Source organism: Xiphophorus hellerii, chromosome 19, assembly GCF_003331165.1.
Source record: "Xiphophorus hellerii strain 12219 chromosome 19, Xiphophorus_hellerii-4.1, whole genome shotgun sequence".
Taxonomy (NCBI): Eukaryota; Metazoa; Chordata; class Actinopteri; order Cyprinodontiformes; family Poeciliidae; genus Xiphophorus; species Xiphophorus hellerii.
In genome coordinates, this window is record NC_045690.1 from 21,272,679 (window position 1) to 21,293,500 (window position 20,822).

Consider the following 20,822-nt stretch of genomic DNA (forward strand, 5'->3'; position numbering starts at 1 on the left):
ATATAACCAGCACATTTCTCCACACTAGAAGTAATATCGCTGTTTTGAAGTGGCCCGGTCAGTGTTCAATCTCGAAGAGTTTAAATAATTTTAGAAATGCAACTTTCAATAACAAATAAAACATTTTTCTATCATTATTATTATTATTGATTCACATTTCATTTTTGTCCCTTCATCGTTTAAAGCCTTTCTCGTTTCTTATCACAAACAAACGTTTTGCATTAACATATTTTTTCATGTAATCATGTAAACGTTCATAAACATAATAAAGGTCGGAGTAACATAAATTTTGCACGAGTTGACTTGAATGCACCGTGAAGTTTAAAATGCAGCCTTAAAATGTCGTGTAGAATCGCAACTGGTGGTAAAAACGCATTTTGACATATGGCGTATTAATTATTATTTTTGTGTGATATGAACAAATATGGCACATATAGGGTCGTTACTTCGCCACACTGTAGGACCCATGTCAGAGTTATTCATGTAGTTTTAACATAAACTTGAGGCTGTGAGGTTTACCTGCAAGTCAAGACTCTGGACCTACAACACCCACCTGAATACGTCACGCTACACAGGAAGTGGGGAACAACATCAGCTTGTGCGAGGAGAAACACGCCTCCTGGGCCAGTCACATTTGCTGTCAAACAATTTGAGAAAGTTTATGGTTTTCTTTTAACACTTCGTTATCACTTACCGCTGTTTAACCACATTATCTCTGGCTTGTTTCGAGACGCTGCGTCTTCCGTCCCCGGTGAGCTAAAGGCTAATGTTGCACGGTGGCTTTTAGCATGTTGTTAGCATGTTTTCAGAGGTTATTACCTGCTCTGAACTGTCGTAGTTTTTACTGTGAGCTTATTTAAATTTTTATTTATAATCTGAGCCAATCAGGTTTACTTATTCTTGTTCCTACTTTCTGTGTTTTTGTTTATTTCTCTTACCCCCTTATATTGCAGAACACCTTTGCATCAGAAAGATGCTTCTTCGGACATTGTGGTCGAGACTGGGAGCTCGGCAGCTTGCTGGGAGCAGACCAGTCTGTATTGTTTCTTCAACCACTCTTACCCAATGTTTGAAGCCCAGCAACAACGAATCTACCCCAAGGAGTCACTCCTGGGCATCTGCAGTCACAAGAACCTTTTATTTAAACACATTTAACCAGCAGTGCCTGCATAAAGCACATGTTCATCCTGCTATCGCTGGATTTAATAATTATTATAGTGTTCCTCTTTTAACTCTCCCTGGGACACCTATACACTGCAGATGCGACCAGGCTCGTTTTTATTCATCTAATATTGTAAAGTCAGTGCTAAAGCCAACCTTAAAACCAGTAATAGTGCCTCCTAAAGGAAAACGACCTCCTAAAGGCCCACGAACTAAACAGCCTTCTCGGTCCAACCAGCCTTCAAAGAAAGAGGATGAGGTGATGAAGTTAGTGGTTGTTTGTTTTTCCATCTGTTGCTGCCTGGCTCAGTCATTCATTCAGGTGTTATTTTGTCTGCAGGATATGATGCAATGCATAGCCTTTGCAACAGCAGACCAGTATCATTTGCCAACACTTAGCCATGACCTGATAAACCACGGCTTTCAAGAAATAGATTTACCAAGAGGTGTGAGCCAAGCAGCTATTATATCACAGCTCAGCTCAGCAGGGGGACTGACTCTGAGTTCTTCTCACTGTCCTGTTTTTATTTCAGATGCATCAAATGTCCTGGTGATAAGCACCGAAAACACTGCTAAAGTAGACGACGATGCTCTCATTTTTTTCTTCAGGTAGAAACGACAAGCTTTTTTTTTTTTTTTTTTTACATCTTTCTATACTTTATTGTATATTTTTAGATTAAAATATCAGACAGTGACGGCGTCATTGAAAATATTAAACACGTTCATCGTCTTGTTGAATATCATTTTAATTGTGGACTTCATGAGAGCCACAGTTTGACCACACTGAGGTTGAAATGATGATACAACAAACAACCTTACTGAGTTTCAAGGTAAAGGGTTGGGTTCACGAATTAAAATTTATTTTATTTTCCTAATCTTTAAATACATAAACATATAAATATGAGCCCTAATATGTACATGCAGCCCCGTTAATGTTTAGATAAACATCTCACCTACATACATTTTATAGCCAATAACTGCCTCCAAGCATTATTATGCCTTTTTATTTAGATTTTGTGGTGACATTGGCCCTTATTAGTTATATATTATGTAATATTGATAATAGAAATATCAGACAGAGAAGGTAGAGAGGCTAAATGTCTCCTGGGGCAGAAGAGATAAAGACTGAGCTATTTAGCCGCATTGACTAGAAGTATGTTTAGGGAATCTGAGGCCAGGCTTTTAATTCAAAGGACACACAAACCGTCAAGCATGGCGGTGGCAGTGTCATGCTGAGGGGTTATTTAGCTGCCACTGTCACAGGTGCATTGTACTAAATGGTTGGAGTTTTTTTTAACTTAACTTCAAATGCACAACTAGTTGGTCGAAACTTGGACACCTTTTACGGGTTCTGGAAAGACTAAACACACATCAGCTCTGGTTTAGGAAGGATAGAGCAGTTTTTTTGACATTCAGTATTTAGAATTAACAAAATTGTCTCTGTTGAAAATGTGTGAACTTTACTCAAAAGCACAAAACAAGGCCAATTAAATGAGATTTACTTGGTCAAATTTCTAGCCAGTATTAAACTGGGATCTTGCTGGTGGCTACAAAAACCTTCCCTGCAACAAACTCAGAGGCATTTAGCCACATATTCATGTTAGTGTTGAGCATTTGGGTATCAGTTTGTGAGAATGAGAGACGTTCTGCTCAAGCTGTAAAATCAATAATTGGGATTGTTTGTTGTATCGTCATTTTATCCTGGAAAAAGAAATGTTAGAATAAGTCATTAAAAGACAATACATTTATACATTTTTTGTGAACATTTCATTAAGATTGTATAGCTTGGTCTAAAACATAACCTGTGTAAAATTAAATTATAGTTTGAATCGACTGAAAAAGAAGAAACTCTTGTGGAAATTAGTTTTCTATAATTTTCTGATTCTCAGTGTGGGCCTTAGTGTTTTGGAAATCTTCGTTCTGACGTTCTAAATCTGAATTTCAGGGAAGGATCTGTTGTTTTCTGGAATGTCGAGGAGAAAGAGGTAAACATCACCTTTAACGCTTCCAAACTGAACCAATTTCTAAATCACATCACCTATTGACAACGGCGTTTGTTCTCATTTTGTGCAGATGAAAAAGGTTTTGAGGTTACTGGAGCATCATGAGATCCAGCCTTACGAAGTGGCTTTAGTTCACTGGGAAAACGAGGAGATCAACTACACTGTTGGAGAGTACGACGTGCTTCAATGTCAGATGGGATTGTTGGTGTTCCTTGAATGCTTGCTGCTCATTAAAACATTTCAATCTTTCCCTCAGAGGAAACACAAAGCTGGAGAGAGGCAACTTCATTCTTAGTTACGACATGGATCAACAAGAGGCTGTCCTGGAAAAATTTGCATTTTCAAATGCTCTCTGTCTGTCAGGTGAGCGTTTGTGTTGAGTTCACCTGACAGCTCAACACAAACTGTCAGGTGAACCCAAAGCTACTGACTTGCTTTGGGTTTTGGTTTTACACACTTTTTACTCTTAGTTCTTTTTTTGTTTGTTTGTTTGTTTTTCAGTAAAGTTGGCGATATGGGAGGTGGCTTTGGACAACTTTGTAGAGTCAATTCAGTCAATCCCAGAGGTACAATAGACAAGATGGAGAGACACTTTATGCATATTTTATTACAAGTAATGCCAGCTATTTGAAAATCTAAATGCGAAGTCATTTGTTTTGCTTAGATGCTGAAGTCTGGCAGAAGAATCAAACTATCTTCTGCTGAGGTTATGCAGAAGATTGGAGAGCTTTTTACGTTGAGGTAAATTCATTTTTCTCCAAACAGCGGCTCACTCGTTTTCTATTTCATTTTTACGACTTAAGAGAAAGCCGAAGGTTTCCAATCACTCGTGGCGCCAGCCTCTTCACTTGCTTTACTATTTTTAACCATTTCAGGATTGAGGTAGTGCCCGTCTGTGCGGTCTCGTTTAACGTCGCCCGCCTCTGGCATGACCATAACTTTAATCATTTTTGCTCTCTGCCTCCTGCTCCTCCGACAGACATTGCATCAACCTGAGGTCCGACCTTCTCCTCACCCCCGATTTCTACTGGGACCGAGAAAACTTAGAAAAGCTCTACGACAAGACGTGCCAGTTCCTGAGCATCAACCGCAGAGTCAACGTAAATACAGCTGCAGAGCGCGGATAAGTCATGAATAAGAGCCGTAGTGAGACATTAAGCCCCCTTCTTTGCGCGTTACTGTCATTTGTAGGTTGTGAACGAGAAGCTGGAGCATTGCTCGCAGCTGACAGACCTGATGAGGAGCCACTTGAGTGAAAAGCACAGCTTAAGGTTGGAGTGGATGATAGTCATCCTCATTACCATTGAGGTAAAGTGGGTTTACTTCACCCCTTTATTTACAGTAAAAAAGGATTTGTTCATTTTGTTAAAACTGCAAATTCTAGATTTTTGGGATTTTATGTTGAAATACCAACACAAAGGAGTGAGAAGAAAGGGAATTTGTCATTTGTCCCCTCTATTCTGAGACTCCTAAGTAAAATCCAGTGCAACAAATTGCTGTCAGAAGTAACCTAATTGTTACGTAGAGTCCACTTGTGTGTAATTTAACCTCAGTTGGACTAATGTGCAAATATTTCGAGTACAAATTCCTGTCTTGCGATGTGCAAAACTAGCAGGGGAAAAACGCCAAACACTTCCAGCTGTAAAGGTTGTTTGAAAGCTGTTTACTTTTCTCTCTACTTCGCATTTCTGCACTGCAACGTGTCGGTCTACCAAATAAAATCTCAATTAAATAGACGGTTTATGTCACAAGATGCAAAAAAGATTTTACAAAAGCACTGCTTAACATCTCTCCTGTATGATTAATCTGTGCCTTGTTCTCCTTGAAGGTGATGTTTGAACTCGCAAAAATGATCTTCTAACCTGCTGACCACAGAAAGCACAAATCTATGAAGGACATTAGAGACTTCAAGGGAAGAATGCTGTGCTGTGCTCAGGTATTCATTCACTGGTATTTCACAACGAATCACTGATGCAACCTTAAAATGTGAAGGGGACCTGATTAGTTTTAGGTTTGTTACTCTTTCAACAAAGGGACACTTCTCAAACGCACAATTTACTTATAAATACGTCCATTCATCCATTGCTTACTCTCGCATGTCCTTTCAGGGTGGATTGGAGCCGAGCCTGGCGTCTGTTCAGATTTTTGTTCAAACTTGTTGAGTATTTGACTATATTTGTATTTAAATTGTAAGAGAATTATGAGGTCACACTCACCTTTACTGAAAACGTTATTCTTGTGACTCATTCGTGTTTAAAAGAAAGAAGAATAAATTCTTATACGAATGTATCTGCTCCTATTTGCTGACTTGGCGAAAAGCATGAGTGCTGTTGTGGACGTTTTTGTATGAAGAGCACTGTTTGAATGTAAAACATGAGTACTAATAATCTGTTAAACTGACAGCTGAATAAGACGTTTCAATAACACAGGAGATTCAGGATATGTGCAGGTATTATTTTATTCAAATAAAACAGTGTTTTAATAATAAAATCTTGCTGATACATGAATAAAGGCATCTCAGGGTTGTGTTTTACATCTTGCCACTTTTGACACGTGACAAATTCTTTGAAATCAGAATACATGGAATGAAAGAACAGTGTGTTTTGTTTTTTCCTTCAGCTTGAATACATAGCTGATTGTATCCAGATAATCCTTGTGGGCAGAAAGATGGAACAAGAAGTATATTATCATTAAGGCTCAAAAATCAATATTTGGGTACATTCAACGTCAGACTTTTCTACTGTGATATGGCATGCTCCCTGTCTCCTTGAAATTGACAGAGTGGTATCTCTTTTTGACTGCAGATATGCACTATAGAGCCTGGGTAAGCTTTAAAACAGACATTATGTACAAGATAAAATATAACATATCTGAAATATGTTTAGGTCTGTAATACATTTTGCAAAACCGTTAAGGACTCACATTCAAACATGTATTCATTCCCACATAAACGTTCTTGTTTCTGTCACATTACAGCCACACACAGCGCTGTATTAATATGATTGTATAGCAAAGTAAAATAGCGCGTAACTGTCGGGTGGAACAAACATCATGGTTTTCTACTTTGTTTACAAATACATCTCAAAAGTGTGGTGTGCTTTTATATCCAGCCCCTTTACTCAGCTAGCTTTAAATAAAATTTAGTACATTCTGTTACGGATGTGGAGTTTAGCAGAGGGTTATTTTTAAAAAAAAAAAAAAAACATTTCACAATCTGAACATGTCACAGAGCTTTGTTTAATTCGTCATCTGAAAATTTAAAGGGTAGATGTGGCGCTTGTGCAAGCTACTATAAGGAGGCTTTGACTCTAAAAATGAAACCAAAGTTTCATGGAATGGTTTAGATCAAATAATTTTTGTTGTGTTAGGATAATCAAGTCGAAATCTGGACCTAAATCAGCTGTGACACGCTTGAAATGGATACTATGTAACCAATCTGTCAGAGTTTGAGCTTTTTTGTAAAGAATAAGCAAAGAAATTTGATTTCTAGATGTGCAAAGCTGGTAGACGCCAAAACTCTTGCAGCTGGGATTGCAGGAAAATTTCAATGTACAAAGTATTGTTTCAGAGGAGATGAATACAAATAACTTCCACACTTTTAAGATTATTCGTAGAAAAAAAACGGGTAATTTTCCTTACAAAATGCATTTGAGTTTATGGTTGTTGCTTAACAAAATGTGAAAATGTTCAAGGAGTATGAACCCTTTTGCAAGGCTCTGCAGGTGAAATAACTAAAAGGCTGAATGATGAAATATATGTGGCCATAAATAGGACAGGCTGCAAAGTATCTACATACATTAGTATATAAAAAAGGTGTGTGCAGTGTCAGTGTACAAACGTAAATACTGCTTCCGAATTCTCTCAGATACTGTTAAAATCACTAACTTTTCAAAAAATAAAAAAATTAATATAATGTTAAAAGTGGAAGAATTGGACATGATTAGTAGTCTAAGTTGCACACTTTGGAACAGCCATGTTTTAGTGAGAGGTTGATGCGTTCACACCTGAAATCACTGCAGTCACCCTGAGAAGGTAACAGTTTCCCTGCCCAAACTTCTCTAACCACACCTCTGTCATAATTAATGTTAGGTTTAAAATCAAGAATGGTTTCACCACTAAATATGGGAATATTACTGGATTAACTTGATGTCACAGGAAACACTGCAATGGATTTTCGGAACGTTCGTCCTTTGTTATGATTGTCCAACCTTGGAAAAGATGAGAGAAAGCACCTGTTAGTCATTTGTGACAGATAATTGAAGACTAAATTCCTTAAATGAGCAGTGATTCTGAAAATGCACTAAGATGTACCTGTCATTAACCCCAGAGTCGGGATGTGTTAGCTTCATTCCACTGCAGAGACACTGGTTCCCAGGTCCTCGAGTGCAACAGTGAAATCCTCCCCTTCACTTTCCATTTCACTCGTTTCTTTTTTCAGCGCGTCTCGTTGACTTTCGGTGTCCTCAGCCTCCAGGCTGCATGGCTCAAACTCCAGCTCAGGTTCTGTTTCATTCTTTTCTTCACTTTCACTCTGCAGCTTGACACGTTCATCCACCTTTTCTGTGGATGCTTGCATGTCCTGCTGTGGATAGATGTCCTCCTCTGCGTCCAGCCAAACATCTTGATCGTTTTCGTCCTCTGATTGTCTGAAGGCCCAACCCTTTTTCACCTCGGAGAGCAGAGGCTTTCTCAGAAGCACTGCTCTCTTCTCTTGTCTTGCTAGTTGGCAAACCTCCATTGTCTGAACCTCTGCGATGACTCTTTCAGTAGATTGGGTTTGTTCCAATGGCTCTATTGTTTCCACTGCTTGGATACCCACATCCAGCAGCACTGGCTGACTTGCAATCACAGCCCTTTGGATTAAATGTGAGTCGGCTTCTGGTTCTGTGATACTGGTTGCCTGCACTGCAACCTCATTTAGCTCCGTCTGTTTCTTGCTTTCATCTCTTTGACCTACAGACTCTGCTGACTCCTCTGCCTGAACTCCAGCTTCAGAAACATCCACCTGCTTCACAGGTTCAATTCTCTCTATAGGTGCAGTGGAGGGCCATGTTGAGGCTTTGGCTTGAGCAAACTGTATGTTCAGTTTGAACTCTAAAGACAGGCTAGAAGGGGACTCCAGGTTGCCTATTGATGAGATTACTCCAGTGTTTTGGGGGACTGCTAATCCAGCATTGTCAGGTGTAGCGAGCTGTCTTTGCGTACTTGCCAGAGGTTCCATGGTGGTTTCATTTGGACCCTTTCCAGCTAATTCCTCTGTTCTTACATCTCTTGCTGCGGCGCATACTTCTGGCTTCTCAGGTTTTGCTTCCTCCAAATCCTCTTTGTGATCCTCGATGGAGATGTCTGGGCCTTGTGGAATAATTAAAGGTACCTCGGATTCTTCAAGGCCTTCTTGCTCAGCTGGGATTCCAGTGTTCTCAGTGGCCTCCTCCTCTTGTCTTTTGACGGCCATCTCAGAGCCGTCAATGATCACCTTCTCATCTTCCGTCTCAAGTGATTCCTTTTGGTCTGTCTCACATACTTCTATCATACTTTCTGACTCATCAATGACTTGTTTTACATGTTGAGTGGCCATCTTGGATGGCGTTTCCAGTAAGTTACTCGTCGCATGCTGCATAACGTCTTGAACTGTCACCTGGATTTCTTCAATAGTAGTTTCTTCTTCAACTCCTGCAGTGGCTAAGAGGTTGTCTACTTTCTGAATGCTTTCATGGCACACATCAATGACTTCCTTATCTTCTGTAATGCCTACTTGGATCACTGTGTCAACGGCGTTCTGGGCTGATCTGATATCCACATCCATCAGGTACACCTGGACTTTGTGATTCACCTCGATCTCCACAGGCGGCACACGCATTGTCACAACAGCAATGCTCGGCTCTGCTGCCTGATTAATGTCATCTAGCACTAATGGGGTTGCAGTCTCTACTGTATCATTTATTTCTATCTCACTGGCCGTTTTACTCATCAAAACTTCTTGAACCACAACATTAGGTCTTTCACTTGAAACGTCTTTTAAATTACTCATAACTTCTTGTGATATGACGGTGTGATCAGTGGCAGCCACCTGTATCTCAGCAGCTGAAAGTAGGCCCGTTTTATCCCCCTCTACCGTCTCCTGCTGCTCACGGAGATTCACTTCACTTTTAGGTTCTTCTGAAACTTCAGCCAGGTCTACACAAACTGGCTTGGTTTCCTCAGGACATGTTGTTCTTTCTAAGACTTTGGCAGTCCTTGCCTCCTCATTAACTGAGGATACATGAACTGCTGTCAATGCTGGTAACCCCTCCATGTTCTCAAGAACATTTTCTTCATGCTCAACCTTAGCATCGCATGGTTTAGTATCAGTTTCCTGATCCAGCTGCAATACATCTTTCCCCTCTGATTTTTCTGGAGCAATGTCTTCTGGCTGTGGAACATCTTGAAGTAATGTTTGCGTTTCAGGTTCCTGAGTTTTACTTTCCTCATCACTTGGTGCAGCTGTTGATTTGCACGTCTCTAAATCTGAGGCAATATCTTGTGGACTAGGAGGCAAACCTACTAGTTCCACAGGTGGAGGTTCCTTTGATTCTGTAATAATTAGTTCTTCTGTGACCGTTTCCAATGCTGAAGCGTCATGTATCACTTCCACATCAGATGCTACAGAGCTAATTGCTACTGCATCAGGTGGAACTGCAGCAGCTTCTGGTTCCTGAGCATTCTCTGTTTCAGGAGAATCATCCACTTGAATGATTCCTTGAATTTCTGCTTTTGGTGTGGTATCAGTAGGCATTGCATCTTTTTCTAGAACCTCCACTCTGCTTTCTCCTGACGCCAATATGTCTTCTTGAATATTGTCTGTGGCTTCTTGTACATCAGTGACTCCTTTAACATCAGAAACTTGTGTAGCATCAGAAGACTCCAGTGTATGAATTGTTTTTTGTCTCTCTTTGTCAGCTTGTTCTTCATTTTCTTCAGGGAGAGACTTTACCAGTTCAAGTTCTTTTGTATTTGTTACAGTGGATGAAATGTTTTCTGAAAACAGCACTGACTGATTAATGGACTGAACTGCATCTTCTTCTGAAGTCAATATTGGTGCTTCTGGACATATCAATTTGTCTTTGATTTGAGCTGCATCTGTTTGTGGCTCTTTGTCTTCTGGTTTACCACTTTCCTCTTGTTTTTCATCCTCTATGTCTGCTTCAGCCTCTTTATTAAGGGACTGAACTAGATCCTCTTCAGATGTCACTGTTGGTGTTTCTGCAGATTTCAATTCTTTGAGTTCAGCATTGTCAGTTTGAGTTACATCCGTTTTGACCTCTTTGTCTTCTTGCTCGTCAGTGACTTTAGTGAGAGACTCTACTTGTTTGGGATCTTTTTCAGCTGGCGAAAGGTCTGGCAATGATGACACTTCATCAAGGGACACAACTGCATCCTTTTGTGACTCTAACATTGGTGCTTGAACACTTTCTAATTCTACTGTAACCTCAGACTGATCATTTTGTGGCCCTTTCTCTTCTGTCTCCTCTGTCATTTCAGGTAGAGACTCTACTGTTTTTGACTCGTCTGTGTCTATTTCAGCTATGAAAATATTTTCTGAAACTGATACTTCTGTGTTGAGTGTCTGAACCAGATCCTCTACCAACTCTGTTGCAGCAGCTTTTACAACTTCTGTCACTGCACTTTGTTCAGTTTTAGCTTCCACTGCTGGAGATTCTTTGTTGTCTTTGGTTTCTTCACTAAGATCCTGTGAGGGTGTTTCAGTTAATTGAATTGTCTCTGGCGACCTTTCTTCAGGTGAGTGAATATCATACTCTCCTTTGGCCACCTCAGCTTTTTCTTGTCTTGCCTGTTCTTCCAGTTCATCCACTGCATCAGGAGGTTTAGCCTCATTTTGAGCTTGCTTTTTGGTTTCAATGTCCTCTTCTGTCACAGTTTGGTCTTCCTCCTTCTCACCTACTTCCTCGGTGTCATTTACTGATGTTACCGCTAATTCTTCTTCGAAGTCTGTTTTTCTTTCAGCTTGACCAGTAATAAGTTCTTCGGTTGCTGTAACTTCTTCTCCTTTAGGTAAACTCTCTTTTGACACTGCTTCTACTACATCCCCTGCACCTTCAACTACATGCTGCCTCTCTGTTGTAATTTCCAAATCTTTTATGTCTTTTTGTAATTCTGAAACGTTTACCTCACAGATGTCATCTGTAGCTGGCTCAACAGTGTCAAGCTCCTCTTTAGGAACTTCTGAAGCCATTTCTGTAGAAATGGCCTCACTAAGGTGAGAGATGCTCTCGGCTTGGATTGTTGCTGCAACTTCATTCACTGCATCAAGTCCTTCGGCATTTAGGCCTGTCTTTATGCTTGTTGCTTCTGATCCTCTGTGTACTTCCAGCATTTTGGGCTGGTCTAATACAGACGATTCAAGTATTTGATGTGATACTGAACAAAAAGCTTTTTCAGGACTCTGTTCCTCCAAACACACTGGAACTGCCTTCGGGCTTGCAGCGATAGTCTCAGAAACCTGCTGCAGGAGGGACTCTGTGTTCATGATGGTGTACTCTGCTGGGACAGGTGTTGTGTTACCAGATGTTTTTGAAGACTCTGATAACTGGGAAACTGCGGACACCATCTCTGTGTCATCTGCCAAGGTAACGTCTGCTGGCTCCGGGGCGGTTATGGCGTCAGATGTGATCTCCAGCAGGTCCTCTGCTATTGTTTCGTCTTTTGCTGCCTCCTCCGCCACTGAGGCTGGGGTGGTCTCTGTAATGATCCCCTCCTCTGGGATATCACTGAGCTGTTGATTGCTTGAGTCTGTGAGCTCGTCTGGTTCTTCATCTGTAGTTGCGGCTGATGAAGCCTCTTTTTCTAAAGCTCCTTCATGGCTTGGGATGTCTTTTGGCTCGGTGGGCGCAGTGTCCTGTAACTGGACTTCCTCTTTGATCTCAATGGTTCCCATTTGAGGCTCACCATCTGCATCTTTTGCTATATTACTTTCTTTTTCTGCCATCGGTTCTGTTTCAGGTAAATCAAATTCAGACAGTGGAACCACAGCAGGTGTCTCGGAGTCCTCATCATCGATACTTGCCACCTCTTTACCGACCTCCTCACCAGAAACATCAACAGACTTTCTTGTTTTTCTTCCTGACAGGAGTTTCTTTATGGAAAAGGCAGAATCATCTTGGTCAGGTTCGATGGTGCTTTCCTCTTCCTCTTTCACTTTCTTTTTGGGAGTGACAAGTTTTTTAAACGACCTCCATGTTGAGCTTTCGTCTTCCTCTGGAGGACTTCCTGTCTGTTTTGGGGATGACGCCAGAATCTCCTGCATCTCATTAGACATTCCAATCAGTGGTTCTTTAGAGCCACCATTTTGCTTGCTACCGTCACTATTTTGAGGCATATCATCCTCAGAGTCTGATGTTTTCCGGCTTCTTCTTCTTCCAGATCCACACAACACAGCTTCCCATGACACAGACGAATCTTTTCTCCTTTTCCCTTCCTCTGTGCTGTGATCTGATATTTGCTCTGCTTCAGCTGATTTCGGTCCATCTTTTAAACCTGGAATTGGCCCCTCTTCATGGTCCACAGATGACTTCTTCCTCCGTTGGGGAGTTACAAGCTTTTTGAATGAAAACCAAGCCCCATCTTCCCCATTCACCACCTCTGCAGGAGTTTCCTCTTTCTTGTTGTCTGCAGACTCTGCTGATGACAGAAGCTGATCTGAAACATGTTCTCCAGAGTCGGACAGCTTTGTGTCACTTGATTTTCTGCCCTTTTGCTTTTTGCCGCGTTTCTTGAAACTAGAGCCTGACAAAAGCCTTTTCAGGGGACTTTCTTGAACAATTTCCTGAGAGTTGGTGATTTCATTTACGACAATAGATGGTGCTGTAGCTGATTTGGTGATTGGCCTTTCCTCTTCAGTTTTCTCTTCATGAAGCTCTTTCTCAGTTGGAGCAACGTCTACCTCAAGGTGGTGTTCACTTGGCTCCTGGGTTGCCTTTTCCTCTTCTTTCTGTCCTACTTCATCATCTTCAAGCTTCTTTTTCTTTCGAAGACTGGAAAAGATCCCAGTTGTAAAAAACTTTTTAAATGGGCTTGCATTTTCGTCGAGCCCAGCTGGAGATGCTGGACGTGGGTCCTCTTGCGATGTAACATCCTCGCTGAGAAGTGAAGATATTCCTGCATCATGGGATGTATTTTCCTCTTTGGTTCCTATTGTTTTCTCGTCTTCTTTGTCCTGAAAATCATTAGGTGTAACATCTGTCAGCGTCTGGCACACTGTTGAATCGTTTTCCACAGCCTCCTCTGCCGTCTTGAGATCTGTGCTTTCTTGAGCCTCCTCAATTATTTCATTCGTTGGCTGTTCAACCTTAACATCCTCTGGTTTGCTCGGCTCCTCCTCCGTCACGTCTACTGGCACTGCACTTCTGTCAGTGGAGCCTCTCTTTACTGTCAGTTTCAGGCCAATGTTGCTGAAAAACTTCCTGAAACTGTCATTGATGTCATTCTGCTTGGCATCCATTTCGATCAGATCATCGTGTCCAACCTGTTCGTCTCCAGTTTCTTCAGTCACTTTCCTCAAATTAATGTCCTCATTTTCTAAGGGTGTCTCTTCTTCTTTTGGTGGCTCTGAAACTTTTATGTCTGGACAAACGGCAGCTGAACCAGGATAGAAGAAAATTATACACCAGTCAGTTTTCTGCTGAGACAAATTTCAGATTTTTTGCCATTGAACAGTAATACAGCTAAAATGTATATATTTTTGAAACTCCATAAAGACACATTCACTGACCAATGTTAAATCACACTTTTCTTGTTGTAAAATTATATTTATTTGCTACATGTTAGAAAAATAAGAGACTTTCTTTAAATACTGTAAGTGTTAAACTATTTGTATGATGGTATTATAGCACCTGACCACTCCAAAACATTGACTTTGTTGTCCTTTGTAACTAATTTGGCAGTATGTTTAATCATTGCCCATTTGGAAGACTAATTTGTGCCCAGGCTTTGATTACTTGGCTAATGTCTGAAGATGTTGCTTTGATATTTCCACCATGTCCTGTCCTCATAATGTCATCATTTTTGTGAGGTCCACCCTTGCACCCAGGGGCGCAGTATAGGGGGGGGGAAAGTTATGACAATTCCTCCACAATTTTTTTTATTTTTTTGTTCATAGAAATTTTAAAAAATGGGGCCCTGTCAATTATAAAATTAATTATATTGTGTTTTCTAAAATTGTTTCAACAGTAAAAATTAACTGTTACCACTCCTAGACCAAAAAGCACACATTTGCCCTGAACCCCCCTGGATCTGCATGAAATGGTTCGTTCCTGCTTGGAGCTTGACGGTGACGGTGACGGTGTTCAGCAGCAGTCAGTAGAAAACAAGAACAACTGTGGCTGTTACTATGCTGCTAAGAAAAATAATAAAGTTAGGTTTTCAAAGTATAGAGAGATTAGAGATAGAGGGAGAGAAAGGTATAAGTGCCAATTTTTGTAACCCAGTTTTTTCCCTAGAGGTGGGTAGACTGAGATTATCAACCATTCAGCATAGTTAGCATAGCTACCAGTGACAGCAGACAAACATTTTTCCTGTAATAAGTTGCTTTTCCACAATTAGCACGTTTAGCAGTGTATGAATGAGGTTGATTGACAGCACTAAGACCCTCCTCCTGGTTCTGATTGGTTGTTTTTGGCCAGAACGTTGCATTACTTTAGCCAGTAATAGTAGCTCAAGAAGCAGGTGGAGGAGATTGATTGTTTTCACAGATTATCTGACATGGTGCCAGCTTTAACAAATATGGAGAAAACATATTTTTTATTAAAGTTATATACTGCAGCTTGAATAAAATTTAACTACATAGCATTTTTTGAGGAGAGACATTGCAGTGATCTAAAACTAATAGAAAAGATTTAAGCAACATATTTGCACACTGTATGCAGATTGTTGCATGTAAAATTCATAAGCAGTTAATATTGTGCTAGTTATCAGTATTGGACCAAAGAAAGCAAGGCAATTGCAAGCCTTTAAAATTGTGACGCTTTTTATGGGTCATATAGACTCAAAAGATTGCAACAGCAGCTGCATCGGGGGGCCCAATAAAATTTTTTGTCATGGGGCCCAAGATTCTTGGCAGCTCCCCTGCTTGTACCTCGCTGTTGGAATGGTGTATTTAGGCTGGCAAGCTTACCTCTTTTTCTTCCAAATGTAACAGTGGTCATTATGACTAAACACGTCAATCATAGTTTCAAGAGACCAGAGGAAATGTCTCCTAAAATCATATATTTGTCTCTGATTGTAACCTGTAAGCTCATGTGATGAGCGGCTACTTTCTGTAGGTTAATTGGGAGTAAATCTCATTATGTGTTTTCGGGCACACTTTAAACACTTATTTCTTGCATACCATCAATTAAAAATTAAATGAAATCAGCCAAAATATCAAGAATAATGTGAGTTTGTTTTGCTATAGAAAGGTTGGTATGCTTTTCAAAATATATTGTATTTTAAAGAAAATAACATTATGTGGAAACATTGATGCAACCACTCAAGACTCAGTCAGTAAGTAAATTTAAAAAATCCTAATGGACAATGACCCTAATCATACCAAGAAAGTATTGACGAAGTGACGTGAAGAGTAGAAAGTCTATGATTTGGAGTGATCCTTAAAGATTTCTTTAAGCAGATCCTGGAAAGGTGTGTACAGGCAAGGTGACTCAGACACACCAGGAGAATTGGGCGACAATTACAACAAACTATTCTACCATATATTAAGAAACTGTATGTAAATACCGGAATCTAGAGAAAATGGGAGGAAAAAAAATAATTGTTATTCTGACATTTAGCAAACAGAAATAGTTTTTGTAATCCTGAGTGACCCAAAAATTCGAAAGACTTAGTCTGATTTAAAGTCAGCGTGTGTAAATATGCGGCTTGATGTGTATTTAAATTAGGATTCCTCACCTTCAATGCCAATCTCATCCTCACAGTGACCATTCAGCTCTGCTTTTCTGTTGATATCAGAGATCTGTCCATTGTTTCTGAGAACCTGAAGCGAAGCACAAAATTATATGATGAGTAATAGATTATAAAATCCATCGATTGTCCTTTCGCACTTATCCCTACAGGGTTGTCGGAGTACTGTTGTCCATCTCCAGCTGTTATTGGGCAAGAGGCATCACAGGGCAAACAACCATTCACACACTCACCCTACAGTAACCAGTTAACCTAACAGCAATGGTTTTGGACTTGGAGGAAGATGGTACAGGTCAACTCCAGGCTGGGATTCAAACCCAGGACCTTCTTTGTGCAAGTCAACAGTGCTCTCATCTGCATCATGGTGGAGCCAATTTTAACATAAAATTCAGCAAACAGTCAATCCGCAGTCAGCTTCAATTATTCTCCATTTAAATTACAAACATTTTGATCATACGTCTATCCTTTGTGGGACTGTGAAAAAAATAACTTTCCCTTTGTGAATCCCAGGTATTTCTTTCGTCTTAAGTCGTGTTTTCTAAACAATCGATACAATCCAGTTAGTGTTGGATGGTGGCGACTGTGACCTTTCTGCTAACAATCCTAATAGCCTAAATCTCAAGATCCTGAGACAGATTAGTGCGGCAGGTCTGAGCAGGGTTTAGAGAATGAGCAACACATGTCCAACTAGAGTGAGGTCATTCCCTTCATAAATCAGGATAAACGTCGCTGTCAGCGAGTTGATAGATGCAGGTGTCCTAACATATTTGGCCAATCTCCTAGAGCCGATGTTTCTCGCTGTTTGCTGATGTTAAAACAGGTCTTCCAAGTAATCCTCGAGGACGATTAAGGAAATGCAGGGCAAAACCGCTGAGAGAATTACAAGATGCCAACAGATCAAATGCCATAACGTGATTAGAACTTACTTTTCCACTCAACTTCAACAACAAGCGAGCGCCTGACCTGTGGTAGACGGTTCGGCAGATTTTCTTTTGCTTTCATTTATTTGGAGCTTGTTTGTCTCTGAATGTATTTTTGAACAGTTCACAAAATAAAGCAAAAGAAAAAAAATGTTTTAGGCTATGAAATTTCAGCGCCAATTCACAGCATATGAAAAGGCCAAATTTATATACAGAAGTATATTCCAGGTTTCAGGGGTCTCAAACTCCAGTCCTCGAGGGCCGCTGTCCTGCAACTTTTAGATGTGCCTCTGCTGCACCACACCTGAACAGAATAATTAGGTCATTAAGGCTCTGGAGAACTGATCTACACAAGGAGGAGGTCATTAAGTCATTTCATTCCATTGTTTTGTACCTGTGGCACATCTAAAAACTGCAGGACAGCGGCCCTCGAGGACTGGAGTTTGACACCTGTGCCAGGATTGATCCAATGATACATACAGATACCAGTTTGGTCCTAGTTATGATATAGCGCAGTTAAATTACTTTAATAAGGCTGATTGCTAAAAAGTCATTGATTACATTGTGTCACTGGCTTTGCAGCAATTCCTCCTGAATAAGCTTTTGGCGACGTTGGAAAGGAACAATTTCCTTTTAACAGGAGAAACTGGACTCAGTATGAGCTGCCGTGACCAACTACTGGTTTGATTATTGCTTTTACCAAGAGAAATGACGGATATCTTTTCCAATCATTGCTTCATCTTTTTTTTTTATAAAAGTTGTAAAAGTAAATAAGGCTTCATGCAGAACACTTAGATTAGCATGTTTATTTCTTCTTCTTTTTTTTAAAGTAGTTCTCCATTATAGTCAGCTGCAGTGGAGAGCATCTGTAAATAAGTTTCCAAGCTCTGCCACAGATTCCCAATTGTCCTTACTTTGACTAGGCCAGGGATTTGCAACGTGTCTCTGAATCTACAAGTTTTCCTTTGGACATTCCCCAATTACTCCTAATAACTTTGATTTAAATGATAAAGAACCAATCATTCTTAAATACAATAACAAATACAAGTTTTAGATGTTTTACAGTTTTTTATGGAATAATTGCATTAAATTTCCACATCAGAACAACAATTAAAACACCTGTAATATTTTGAAGATATTTCTTCGTGTCATTAGGTTGGAAATTATGTGCTTTCTTTTTTCTTTTTTTTTTACCACAAATATTAGCATCTCATCAGTCCCAGGTATTCGTCCTCTTTTTAAAAAGTTTTTTTCTTAGTTTTAAAATTTAAAAATAGAAATAAAATAACGGTTCTTTAAAAATTACAACAAATTTGCTGTTGTAAATATTTATTAAAGATTTAAAGTGATCTTTTTTTTTTTAAATTGGTGTAATCTTAGTGGCTCTAAGCAGGTTTTGTGGCGCTGGACTGAGGGCAAAAATAGCTCTTTGGTTTAAAGTGTGTAAACCCTTTGACTAGGCCATTCTTACTCTGTCAGAACCACATCTTATGGTTGAGATGTGGTGTTCCAGGTGGTTTAGAGGTGACCGAGGTCCGCCAGCCACAGGGTTCAGCATGTGGGCCAAAAGGTTCATGTTTAGTCCTCTCTGACCAGACCTCCATCTTCCACTTGTTCCCTGTGTGACTGTAGACTTCAAAAGTGAGTTCCTTTGGGTTCTGATGGCATTTCTACTGCTTTATATAAACCAGGTTTGTGGATTGGCTGTTCTTGTTGACATTCAGACATTTGCTATATATGAAGCGATCGCGTGTCGAGTGTCCATGCCTCACCTCACTCTCTCAGAACAGTAGTGCATCATGTTGGACTTCCTGCCCATCTTGACCAGGTAATGATGGTGCACGTAAATAATCGATGTTGCTTTTCTGCTGAGTGCAGCAGAGAGGGAATTTTATCCCTCCCTTGGGCTTCACTTTTGTTCTTCTAAGAGTTTTGTCCCACCGACCCACCCCAGTCAGGAAATTCAAAACGACCGCATCATAAAGAAAAGCAATGCAGATGAAAGCCAGTCCTCTAAAACTCGAGCAGAAGTGGGCTCGTTTGTGGCAATCCGGCAGACATTTCTACACACCTCAGTGTTACAGTACAACTAATTCTCTCCATTTGAAAGAGCTTTTCGTTCCCTCCCTTCTTTTCTGCAGCAGCATCTGCGTTGCCCTGCCAGCAGCAAAAAACCCCCGGCCTCAGCATCTTCCTCTGCTTTTTACACACACCAGCCCCATTCTGCGTGAAAGAAAGAAACTCCGCACAGTTCATAACAGGTGTATTCCCTGCGTCTAGGTCTTAACACGACTCATGTACCAGCAGAACTTATCGATGCGGGAAGAAAACATGACGCTATACCTTGTCGTCGACGTCCTGTCCGGTTTCCACATCCTTCACTTCTCCGCTCTCCTCTTCCTCCTCCTCCGCTGCCGCTGCATCGCTTTTGGCCTCCCGTGGCGCAGACTGAGCGTCTCCCATAGTCGGATCTGCAGCGCGTCACCGTCCGGACGCAGGGAGCCGCGCAACGGACGAGAAAAATATCCCAACGAGCCGGCAACTCCGTGGAGGAGAAGGTCAGCTCCTAACTGCAGTCGGGATGGATCTTGACAAACTATTTTTTTCACTCTCCTCCCCACCGAGTTAAAACACCTCCCTTCGAGATCACATGAAGATATAAGGAGCCAAGCCTGACCCGGCTCGGCCCGGCTCGGCCCGGCTCGGCTCGGCTCGGCACGCCTCCGAATGCATCAAATAAAGAGGAGGAAAAACAAGCTCCTGTACTCAGATGACCGAGGAAATGTCCGAGCTGGAAGCATGAAACGGAGCCATTGTACATTCCCCACAGATCGCTTCCAGACGCAAACAGCAAACATGCACCAACTTATTTCAGAGCCCGTAATAAATTAAAAGTTATTCCAAGATCATTTTGTGCGATGTAATTGGTTTAAAAATGTATATTCACTCTTAATTGGATCAAATTAAGTCTTAAACAATGCAAAAAAAATACTGGGTAAGTATTGTGAGAATGTATCAGTTTTGTGACTCAATGTGAAACAGCGTGAATACTAACTTTAATTAATACTAACACAACATTCTTGCTTCTTTTCATGTTGCTATTTCATATTTTCATTTTTTTTTCTTCTCCAGACTAAGACCTGTTTATGAAATATGTCATGGTGACCGTTCAGCACTGCAAAAACCTGGCAAGTTGATTTATTTTAGCCGCCGCCTTCTCAAAGATACAGTTGAAACCAGATATTTACAGCCGCTGCACAAAAAGACTCTCTTGGCAGCGTCAGTCGGCGTCTTCACAAGGTCTTCTGCTTTTGTTCTGCATGCAAATATTTCACACCAAAAACACACCCACCTCTGAGACCTGAACGGCACCGGATACCACGATGTTTATCCTAGAGGCTGTCGTCCTGTTGGAGAACCAAAGCCTCCTCTGATCAGACTTTTGTTCTCTTATTTACGTGTAATAGTGGGGGGGGGTTGAAATCAACCCTCCGATGTCACATCCCTGATCCACTGCGGTCACAGTGAAATAATACAGTGAACACAAGTGTAACCAGGTGAAACCTCTTTGGTTCTGCAACGCCGGCTGCCTGGTGTGAAAGCGCACCAGGCCCATGACCTCAACAGGTCAACGCCTATGACTGAAAGGTCAAAGTGATCCATCATGAGGGGAATGGAGTTGTGTGTTTGTTGGGGAAATATGATGTGAACAATGAATTAAATTTGAAGCGTGCAGCCGTTGATTCAAAGTGAAACTGAAGAATCCTCTGTATTCTTCCTAAGAAAT

At 40.8% G+C, this 20,822-nt stretch overlaps 2 protein-coding genes across 3 annotated transcripts; one reads left to right on the plus strand and one right to left on the minus strand.

Annotated features, from left to right (window-relative positions):
- The first annotated feature begins 509 nt into the window (after nt 1-509).
- rmnd1 (required for meiotic nuclear division 1 homolog) lies at nt 510-5,699 on the plus strand. Of its 2 annotated transcripts, XR_004336812.1 has the most exons (13): nt 525-751; nt 954-1,420; nt 1,502-1,607; nt 1,695-1,770; nt 3,107-3,146; nt 3,235-3,335; nt 3,421-3,527; nt 3,666-3,730; nt 3,829-3,905; nt 4,144-4,264; nt 4,356-4,472; nt 4,993-5,100; nt 5,273-5,699. XR_004336812.1 is itself a non-coding variant. In XM_032547375.1 (12 exons), the coding sequence occupies exons 2-12, from the start codon at nt 974-976 to the stop codon at nt 5,023-5,025; spliced, it is 1,290 nt and encodes a 429-aa protein (XP_032403266.1). In that variant the 5' UTR covers nt 510-751; nt 954-973; the 3' UTR covers nt 5,026-5,699. The 2 variants fall into 2 exon arrangements, 1 of the variants encoding a protein (XP_032403266.1); XM_032547375.1 differs by having other exon boundaries at nt 510-751; nt 4,993-5,699.
- akap12a (A kinase (PRKA) anchor protein 12a) lies at nt 5,604-20,099 on the minus strand. Its single transcript, XM_032547374.1, has 4 exons — nt 19,379-20,099; nt 16,104-16,188; nt 7,476-13,799; nt 5,604-7,372 (listed from the first exon to the last, which is right to left on the minus strand). The coding sequence occupies exons 1-3, from the start codon at nt 19,496-19,498 to the stop codon at nt 7,510-7,512; spliced, it is 6,495 nt and encodes a 2,164-aa protein (XP_032403265.1). The 5' UTR covers nt 19,499-20,099; the 3' UTR covers nt 5,604-7,372; nt 7,476-7,509.
- Between the last annotated feature and the right edge of the window lie 723 nt (nt 20,100-20,822).

What these genes read in the sequence shown, in the direction of transcription:
- rmnd1 (XM_032547375.1), top strand. Translation starts at nt 974, where the DNA reads ATGCTTCTTCGGACATTGTGGTCGAGACTGGGAGCTCGGCAGCTTGCT. An exon ending in CAATTCAGTCAATCCCAGAG is followed by an intron (nt 3,731 to 3,828) that starts GTACAATAGACA and finishes TGTTTTGCTTAG; the next exon opens with ATGCTGAAGTCTGGCAGAAG. An exon ending in GGAGAGCTTTTTACGTTGAG is followed by an intron (nt 3,906 to 4,143) that starts GTAAATTCATTT and finishes CTCCTCCGACAG; the next exon opens with ACATTGCATCAACCTGAGGT.
- akap12a (XM_032547374.1), bottom strand. Translation starts at nt 19,498, where the DNA reads ATGGGAGACGCTCAGTCTGCGCCACGGGAGGCCAAAAGCGATGCAGCG. An exon ending in GACAGGACGTCGACGACAAG is followed by an intron (nt 16,189 to 19,378) that starts GTATAGCGTCAT and finishes GCTTCGCTTCAG; the next exon opens with GTTCTCAGAAACAATGGACA. An exon ending in GGATGAGATTGGCATTGAAG is followed by an intron (nt 13,800 to 16,103) that starts GTGAGGAATCCT and finishes ATCCTGGTTCAG; the next exon opens with CTGCCGTTTGTCCAGACATA.